Genomic DNA, 10,000 nt, shown 5'->3' with positions numbered 1-10,000 from the left:
GTCCATTGGAAGGCAGAGCCCTTTCCTCTGAGTGTGGCCCTTAGCCGGCGCTATGGGGGTGCACCCAGGAATTGTGCTCTTGTCTTCACGAGGCCACTTGGGGTGCACCTTACAGCACGCTGTCACTCACGTTCTCCAGTGCTGGCAAGACCAAGCTCTGCAACAGTCTAAACTTGACAATTAAAAATTAAAAAAAAAATCCCTGTACATAGGGTTCCTGGGATGCTGAGAATAGGTAATTTTCAAATGAGTGATACCCACATGCAAAAGGCAGGCCTTAAAGCGGCTGAAAGTTTCCTTTTTCTCCTCAATCATGAGGTGCTCACGCCAAGCCCGCTGCATTTCTAAGGAGATGATCTAGGTCTCCTTTGACCAGAGGGAAAGAAATCATTACTACACGATTAGTGGCTTCAGTTGGGTGAAAAACAGCAGTTGCAGGGAAGGCGGTGAGGATGGGTGGTATTAATTACCTAACACTTGCTGGCAAGATAATTTTATCAGATTTGGCCACTGGTAGGTTGCAGCTTTTGATAAAAGTGGGCAAGTTCTTAGCTGCTAGAAACATGAGGGAAGGGAATGGTGTCAGATGAAGTGCATTTCATCAGCTTTTTTCTGACAAACCAAATTCATTCCTTATGTAATTGATAACGGCCTCAGCCAATTATTTCACACGTTACAATACACAGAGGCCCCCTTTACAGGTTTTGCAGGGCTGTAATTAGCTATGCTAATATCTCCTTTATTGGCCTTAATATTGCTCAACACCTTTTGCCATCCTGGAACCCACTAGAGCCCCATGGCCTGTCAGGACCGCTGATTATTGAGAAGGATAGCTTTAATCAAACATAATTGCAGTTAATTTTTCTCTCCTGCTCTCTGTTGCCAGCGTCTAATGCCACGGACTCCTTGATATTCCATTAAATTACAATTAAACAGCCTCCTTTGTTTCTGATTGTCCTGAACAACACCACAAAGTTCTGTAGCCGCTTAAAGGAGAGCTGTCTGGTCCTAATTGCCTGCTCGCTCACAAAGGGCCAATTTACACAATACCCATGTAGAATTTAAACAGTTCATAATGTAATGGATATTACACAGGAGCCTAACACTACAATTAAAATGATTTTCATCAGATAGAGAAGCTCTGGTTAATCAGCTTCATAAAAGTAAATATAAATGAACTAATTCATAGCTTAAACACACAGAAATGGAGCAGACTTTGAAATTAGTTACTGCGGTAGGGGCTCGCCGCGTATTCTGTGATACCTCGATTGGGCTCCAGTTAAAATGATTGATCCTGTTATTTGTTTTAGTGGCTGCTTAGTGCTTCCGTTATCACTGGGGTTGTTTGAGAGGATTTTGATACAGACGCATCCAAGTCCAAACTTTTAACTTTATTCATCCCGTATGGCCGTAGTCACCGCTCTGTTTGAAGCAGTGAAATAGCAGTCCCTGCAGAAAGGAGGATGGGTCTTGGAATTTCTAGCTTAAACTCAAGATATCAGTTGCTGGACTAGCGGCTCTCCCTTGCTGCCCTCCCAGCAGAGGGCCCCTGGGGCCATCCTCACGGGGCGCTGGAGACTTAGAGGAGCAGCGCTCCTAAGAGCGAATGAGATCGCCCACCTGGCGTTCTCTCCTAATCCCTGCATGCTCTCAAAGAGGAAACCTGATTTCAAAAGTAATGAGATCACACCTTTCGCCTTCTAATTGCTACCGAGAACTTTCCAGGAACTCGTACCCTGTTTCCGAGCAGAATATTACTGGGAAGTTTCGACTGATGTGTAGCAGTTTGCCCTGAGCTGCTGCTTTTCCCTCCTGCCTGGGAGAAACGAGTAAATAAAGCCCATATTTCAAGCTTGATTTACTCTGGTACCTACTGTGAAAGATGATGACTCTTTAGGGAAATAAAGACAGGGTCAGGGAATTAGTGTACATAATGGTCATTTTGATGATGGGCCAACAGATGCAACGGGAAGCACACTGTACACAATTAAGCATAATGTACTAATGACAGGTTAGAATGTTTACTGCCTCTTTGCCATCGAGCAGCAAATCCATGTTTAGCAGTAATAAAGAGTTTATTGGTGTTAAAGCCAAAGATTTTCTGACATAGGAAAGATTTTTTCTTTCATAACAAGAGTATTAAGTCCTTTGTGTACCAGACTCTGGAAGTGAGATATGTAAAGTGGTTGTCAGATATTTCTCAGGAAAAAGCCAATTAAAGGGTAATTGAGTAAAGGATGAGAATTACCATTTGACTTCACATCGGGCATTCAATTTTCTCACCCCCCCAACATGGTCCCAGCGCATCGCACCGAGCTCTTGGTGGGTGGGAGCACACGTTTGCTCCGTAAGTAATCAGGTAGAATCGCAGCGGTGGTGTACTGGCTGTGCTGTGCCGTCCACCTTGTGAAGGCTAAATTGAATCCTTGAGCTCAGCCTAACCAAGACGAGGGTAGAAAGTAATCTCAAGGCTCCCCTTCCTCCCCACTGAAGCTTCCTCGATCTGTCCCTACAGATGTCGTGCCTTGCTATGTGTAATTGGGACCTGAGTGCTTGAAAAGGACCCTGCTCTCTGGGGCCGTACCCTACACATCTTTTTGCAAGGACTCACGCTGCTTGTGAGCACTTGGAATAGAAGCAGAAACTACCACTACCACATCCAAAATAAGTGTGTGTGTGTGTGTGTGTTGACCTGCTCCAGAGTCAACCCCTGAGGATGCTTGGGGTGTTTCCAGGACCCAGTACCCAACTTTGTTCTGCTAATTTCTGCACTTGATGGTAGTTGAGGCCCAAGAATGTGAGGCCAGCTCACCCTCATTGTGACAGTGTGTGGCAAGGGCTGTTTAGACTACCTTCAAAACCTACTCTGCTCTCTTGGAGGTGGAAGGGCGAACTGGCTAAAAAGGCATCAAGGAATTTGAAAAAAACCTCCTCTGGAGGGGGGAAAAAAATCTTTCATATCACAAAAAAGCTCCCGTAGACGGCTCCATACAGAAGAGCAGCTTCTCAGGCCGGCGCCTGCTCAGAAGATTAGCCGGGTGGTAATGTGTGGCATAATTGCACCGTGTGGCTGTCCCCGAAGTGAAAACCTAATTGCCTGACAGGACGATAACTTTGTGACGCCCTCACCTTGTTAGGCCCTTTCTGATGCAGTTCAAATGCAGTGTGGCCGCAGGTGTGCCTAATTTACCTCGCTGCAGAGCGCATGGAGTTTAATTGCACAGTGGTTGTTAGGAAAAATTGGTGGGTGGAATATCAAGTGACTTACTGTATGCTGATGGCAGATGGTGTTAAGAGGCAGCGCGAGCTAAGTGTATAGGTGAGGTGAGTTAATAAAAGATGTAAATTCTGGCCTAAAATAGGGAGGCCTCGCGGTATCTAAGAAAATTTAATTAAGTAGCCACCATTCTTTTTCCCGTCAATCGGATTTTCTTCTGCCTTGGTAAAAAGTCATCCAGGATATGTTGGGAATGCAGTCAGAGGAATGAATCTTAGACTGCTATGTCTTTTTATTTTCTGATATGATAATGGTCAACAAGGAACCTTGACCATAAGGTTGAGTTCAAGGATGTCATGTGAAACTTCATAAAAAATTAATAATGATCAAGTAGGACAGATGATATTGGAAAGGAAAGCAAAATTTTTGTTTAGAGCCTTGTTGGACAGGATGCTTAGACACCTGAAGAGAGCAGATATGTCGGCATAGAGACCCCACCTTCACTTGGCTTACGATGGATGAGGCCTTCTCAAGAGGGGCACAGGTGGTTCAGGGACAAGACCCCTTGTTTCTCCTCGGTCAGTGTTGCAGCCAGGCTCCCAGTGTCCATACGTTCATCCTTAAGCCAGAGCTCCCGCATTTGTCAGTGAGCATGCGGGAATGGGGAGGACAACATGATGATGTTTTTGTCACAGCATCTCAACACACTGTCAGGACCCCTCAAACTTGATGCTTCAGAACTCAAGGGCAGGGCTGGGCGGGAAATAGAAACAGCTCTCGCGTCTGGCCTCGCCTCTCCAACCAGGGATAGCGCCTGCTGCTCTCCTACTCTCCGCCTGAGCAACAATTTCCCTGTCAGGTCAAGGAGTGTTGATTATTCCCATAAAAACACAAGTCACAGAAGTAATTGTAGCCCTTAAAACAGCAGCCCCCAATCTTTTTTTTGCCTAAGAGTTGTACCCATAGTAACTTGTAAAATAGGTCTTTAAAAGTATGTTTACCTAGGCAGTGATGTCCTCTGGAGTTAGGGTTGCCAGATAAAATTCAGCATGTCCAGTTAAATTTGAATTTCGAATAAACGACAATTTTTTAGGATAGGTATGCCTTGGGACGTATCTATCCTAAAAACTTATTTGTTGTTTATCTGAAACTCACTTAACTAGGCATCCTTTGTTTTTATTTGCTGAAGCTGGCAGCCCCATCTGGGATGGACGTCTCTCCAGTGGTTAATGGTCAATTGTGCAAAGATCCAGACAAGAAATGGCCAATCCAAGTCACAGTTGTTATTATAAAGCCCATAATGTCAAGACAAATGTAAGTCGCTGCTTTCACATGTGGGGATGTTCTACGCTGGCCATCAGACCCAGAGGCGCCTGCTCCCTGCGGCCCCCAGCGTCTTCTCTCAATATCACCCCCCACAGGGCAGCCAGCAGACGGTGGTGGGGTAGTTTCCACTACTCCCCATGCAAGAGTGTCGTTCAAAAAGTTTATGTCTTTTGTCTGATAACCCTAACAAATATCCATTTTTTGTATTTTTATAGATTCTTTCTAAAGTTTTTCCTCAAGTGCAATCAGAACTGTTTGAAGAATGCAGGCAACCCTCGAGATATGCGGAGATTCCAGGTACACGTTTCTCAAAGACACATGGACCACGGTCCTGACTTTTAATATGAAATCTGAATTCTTTGATATTGCAGTTGTTCAGAAAACAATCTTTAGTTCTCCAAGGGCTTGGGATCAAACCAGAATTGGTTCATTTGATAATACATTTAACTCAAATGCTTTACAGATGATCTGGTGTCTTCAGCACACCAGATTCATCAAGTCCAGTTATGGCCCATGATGAACTGAATTGGCTCTGAATACGTAACCTAAGCTTTTGCCCCAATTACAAGATATGTCTCTTAGGGTGGGCCTGCTGCCCTGGACTTCTGTGTTGGGCTGCTGGATATCTGGAAATCAGAGTTATCAGAGCTGTAGGTTAAGCTGGGTTCCCTCTTACATTCAACCATGGTAAGTCTCATAGGTGTGTTTCAAAATGACTGTCTTAGAATTTTTTCAAATAGAGTCCTCTTAACATTGGTGTCTAATTTAGCCTGTTTGCTCAGTTTGCTCAGTTGTACATGGCTGTTCAACTTGGAGCCCATGCCAAAATCTTCTTTAAGGGATTGACTGATTTTTCGTGGTGGAGAGCCATAATCCTACTGGGTATACTCAAGACCTTGGGCCCTCCTCATGAAGGGAGCCGCACCTCTCTGATGCAGGCCTCTATAAATTCCCGAACGTTTTCCTAACTCACCTTCCTTCCCCTGAGGTTTAACGTGTTCCTGCTTCCTTAATTCCATGCCTAGTTTCTAGACTGTGTTCCTGGATCCAGGCTGACTCGTTCTCTGATTTGCCTCAGAGGATTTCATCTAAAGGAGAGAGGTGGCAAGCTGGATGGGCTTAGGGATAAATGATGGCTGAGTTCATAGTTTTCTTGCTTTTGTTTGTAAATGGTTAGGAGGCTACTTCAGAGTGAAGGGTACCCTGCACACACGATGGATTATTTTGCTGATTTTAATTGTAAAAATGTTCTGGGCCGGGACACACAACTGCTGCTGGTCCCTACCAACCAGAGGAGGATTTGGCCACTAATGGAAATGACTGCTAGATTGGATGAGTTACCAAATGATTCTTATTTGAGATTCAGATGAGTTTACCATCAAATAGCTCAAGGTGTTTTTTAGAAATTTAACTTATGCTTCAGTCTTTTAGCGAAACCTGTGACATCTGTCTTTACAGCCAACCAGCCAATCAGAGAACGGTCTTTGGGCTTGCCCAACTCATGCTCTGAAGCTTGGGACAGTGTCTCTTGCCAACAGCTAGGCCTGCTCCCATTTTTCTTGCACAGGGCTTCACAGGTGGTATTGATCCGTCTAAGCAGAGCGGAGGTCACACACTGTCTACTGGTGGCCAAAGGCTGCATCAGCCACAAGTGGAGCCCGCAGTTACTAGAAAGACTTCCTCCAGGTCTCTTCAGCTAATCTCCCTGCCTCTCAGAAGGTTTAACTGGGCTTAACAGTAGGTCAGGGCTTACACGGTATTTCTGACTGGTTTCACAATCTCAGTGCCTTTCCGTGGGTGCACTGCAGGGCTGGCCTGGGCCGAGAAACGAAACACAGCTTGTCTGCTTTCTCTTTCCTGAACTACACTCTTTTCCCTTGGTGACTGACCTGTATATAGACGAAAGAGCAAAGACAGTGTCCTTTATTTTATTTTTGCCTTTTCTTGTTTCTTGAACATATCGTGGTCTAGGCACTTGAAAAGGGTCAAGTCTGTGTCTCAGTGTTAGTTACGTGTCTTTGCATCATGCTCAGGTGATGTGTTGGTAGAGCTCCTTCAGTGCACAGGGCAGGGCCTGGCAGATAGACCACTAGGAGGGCGCCTGGGTGACAGGAGCAGCCCTGCCTCCTCTGGGCAGAGGCTGCCAGGCCCACTAGTGGCACCAAAGTGGTGTCAGAGCCACCCCCTACCAGGGCAACGCAGATGACCACCCTGGGGGCAGCAGTCTAAAGAGAAGATGCTGAGACATCTGAGACTGGACGTGGGGATGCTGGTGGCAGCATTTACAGTATTTCCAGGCTCAGAGGGGCCTGGTACTCCAACACGCTTGGCGATGCCCACAGGGGGGAGTCGTCAAGGACAGTGCCCCCACTGAGGGAGCTTTGGGGGTGCAGTGAGTACTGGCCCTGCTTCACTGGCTTCTTGTGGGGCCTGAGTTTTTTTAATAAAAAATCAATTACACATGTTTTGTATGTAAGTATGTAGCTTTGGTCTTTTGTTAACCCTTAAAAATACTATTTATTTATTATTAATCGCTTCTATTCATTTTTTTTTTTAAACTAATAGACTTGTTTAAAGAGCAATTTTAGGTTCGAAAAAAAATTTCACAGAAAGTACTGAGAATTCCCATATGCCTCCTGGGCATCCCCCCTCACAGTTTCCCCTGTTATTAACATCTTGCTTTGGTGTGGGACATTTGCTAGATCGGAGGAACCAATATTGATACACTATTATTAACTGAGGTCCATCGCAACTTTGACTTTTAATAGTCGTTTTACATGGCACGTTTTGACACGTGCAGACTGAGCAGGGAGGGTGGACGTGGAACCCTTCTGGTTCCCCCTCACCTGCTCATTGCACGTTTCTCTGTGGGGTTCTGGTTCTCTGGGTGGTGCTGGCCCTCACCACAGCCCAAATGTGGCAGAGAGCCAGACCCCCTGCACCCCAAATCCAGGCTCCAGCCGCAGGAGTCCTGCTGATAAACCTAGACTGAACCTGGGCTCAAATCTTTGTTCTCCAGCTGTTCTGGAAATAATGCTCCACTTGGACTCACCTCTGTTGAAAAATCTCAAGGCTGGGTAGTAATTTCCTGTTTCCTGAGTCCATTAAGGGCTGCCATTTCTGGGATGCTTGTTGCAAGCTCACCTGGGAAGGTGTCTGGGTCAGCAAGGCCATCCCTGCGTGCGTGAGTTCCTTTTCTGCTTCTACCCCGAAGAGCTGAGAGTTTAAGAAGGCCCATCTGCCATCTCCTTCCGGGCCACCCTCTGAGCCTGGACCTAAGAGAGGAACCTTTCATGCCCACAGAAAGGACATTCCGTTGGCATACCAGGGTCGTCACCATCCTTCTCAATGAACTTGAGAAAGGATATTTTCCCTGTATTGAAAACACTTTCACTATTCATATTCAACTCGCTCTTTTCAGATGCAAAAATGTTCATTACCAGACATTGGATGCAATTGTAAAATTGACCCGGGGATCATCTCATCATAGAATGTAGGGAACAGGAGCGCTTCTGATTTATGAAGCCTTTTTTTTGGCAACTGTGAATCCTTACAACCCTTCGAGGGAGGACAGTCTCAAGTGAACTAATTTTAATTAGATAAACTATCTAATCAATATATGAACAGATCAATCAAAACAGCAGCTTTAAAATGAGTGGCTGGAGGGGTGTTTCTGAAGCTAATGGCTAGAAGAATATGTCTCTGAATTGAATTCACTTGTTAGCGTAATAGGAGCTTAAACTGTAATTAGTGTAGCAGGTTTTGAAGAGAAGCAATCTCGAGTCGAAACAAAACAAAACAACCCACCCACCCGCCTTAGCCAAAAAAGCTGTGAACACGCGTCAATCAAGGGAGAATTTCCCGGAACGCGTGCGGGTGCCTTTGCTCTGCAATGTTCAAGATGCTTTGATGGCACCTGCCGGGGGGCTGTGCCTTCCTGTTGCCAACTCCCGTTTCACGTCCCCTTCGTCTTCGCAGGTTGTTGTGTCGACAACAGTCAACGTGGACGGCCACGTGCTGGCCGTGTCTGACAACATGTTTGTGCACAACAACTCCAAACATGGGCGGCGGGCCCGCCGCCTAGACCCGTCAGAAGGTACGGCCCCTTCTTATCTGGAAAATGGTAGGCACATGTTACATGTCTTCTTTTTATTTGCGATGCTTCTTTTCCTTTGCACCATCCTTTATGTTGATTCACGTCGAGTTCCTCTCACCAGGGCCCCCCTCGTAGGTAGCCCTCCCTCCCGTGCGGCAGCAGGGCGGGAGTGCTCCAAAGAGTGGGCCCGGACAGAGTCCCCTCCTGCTGCTCCCCGCTCTTCCTTTGGGGGGCGGGGGGCTCTGGTTTCCCCTCACTTCACTGCCATGGCCTTCACTTTATTGGTTTGTTCCTAAGCTTTCTTTTGCTTAGAGCTTTTCTTGCGATTTTAATTTATTTGGTTTTCTTTTGGCTTGTTGTAAGCCCCCATCCACATCATCCCCAGATACTTTGTGCACGTTGCAGTGGATGGTAACATCCTGGTCCAGTCAGCTCAGAATGGACTTTTAGGACCATTTCCTGCTCCTGGAGGGAGAGAGAGAGTGTGTGTTCAAGTGTTGGGGGGGAAGGGGACGGAAAAAAACCAGCATAAAATACTGTCTACCAAATGCTTGTGAGTGAAGGACTTCTTGTTTTGCTTGTTAAAAGAGAATTTTGATAAGAGCGATAGGCAGGGAGAAGTGTTCTTGTACTCGGAGTCAGAATTCAGAAAAACTCAAGACACAGGCCTTAACCAAGCCCCTCACTCACGCCTTGCTGCATGCTTATGCACAGGTGCCCACGATTTGTCACATCCCCTTTAACATTAGATCCACTTCCTTTATAAAACATTTCATAATAATCATGAGATTCTGACCAATATGAATGGTTGGGAAAACAATGTGAGTTTTCTTTTTTAAAGTGAGTTGCAAACAAAACAGCATGATTTAATTCTTTAGAGCAAAAACCCATAAAACCAAATGGTTTTAAGACAGATCCTCTATACTGAGGTCTCGAATTCAGGAGCCACACATGAGGCAGACAGACACATGTGTACCCAGGAAAATGAATGGAGCACGTGCAGATTATCAGAATGAAATATGATTCAGACACAAAAACTAGAAGACAATTTATGAATCTGCTGTGGTCCACGAAAATAAACTAATTTGTTTTTCTACATTAATGACTAAGGTATAAGAGAACAAAAATATAATAATTAAAGGTCGCTCTGGGCGCCAGAGTCGTTAGAATCTGTGACGTACTGTTTATCTCCTTCCTATGCACTGAAGGTAGGTGTGTGTTTTGCTTAGCAACCATCACTAATGAGGTTCACAATTAAGAAGGTTGAATCCCCGTCCTCAGTCCCTTGCTTCCCCCGAGAGCCAGAGCTCGAAATGCGATAGGTTCAAGAAGGTCCCCTCAGCCCTCTGGTGTTAGGTTGT

The 10,000-nt window shown here is 45.6% G+C and overlaps 1 protein-coding gene across 6 annotated transcripts in view; it reads left to right on the top strand.

Moving 5' to 3' along the window:
• EBF3 (EBF transcription factor 3) overlaps positions 1-10,000 on the top strand; it is a 117,721-nt gene that overhangs the window by 73,667 nt on the left and 34,054 nt on the right. For 3 of the 6 annotated variants that reach the window (XM_004438866.3, XM_004438865.3, XM_087432870.1), the window contains exons 7-8: positions 4,759-4,840; positions 8,522-8,639. In XM_004438866.3, coding sequence (XP_004438923.1) covers positions 4,759-4,840; positions 8,522-8,639 — 200 coding nt within the window. Of the gene's footprint in view, positions 1-4,758; positions 4,841-8,521; positions 8,667-10,000 lie in introns of all 6 variants that reach the window. The other 3 variants (XM_014794097.2, XM_004438864.3, XM_087432869.1) reach the window with 1 other exon arrangement.

This window comes from Ceratotherium simum, chromosome 6, assembly GCF_057802395.1.
Source record: "Ceratotherium simum simum isolate JZ-2026a chromosome 6, ASM5780239v1, whole genome shotgun sequence".
In the NCBI taxonomy this organism is placed as follows: Eukaryota; Metazoa; Chordata; class Mammalia; order Perissodactyla; family Rhinocerotidae; genus Ceratotherium; species Ceratotherium simum.
Note: the sequence above shows the minus strand (reverse complement) of the source record. Positions and strands in the feature narration are given on the sequence as shown.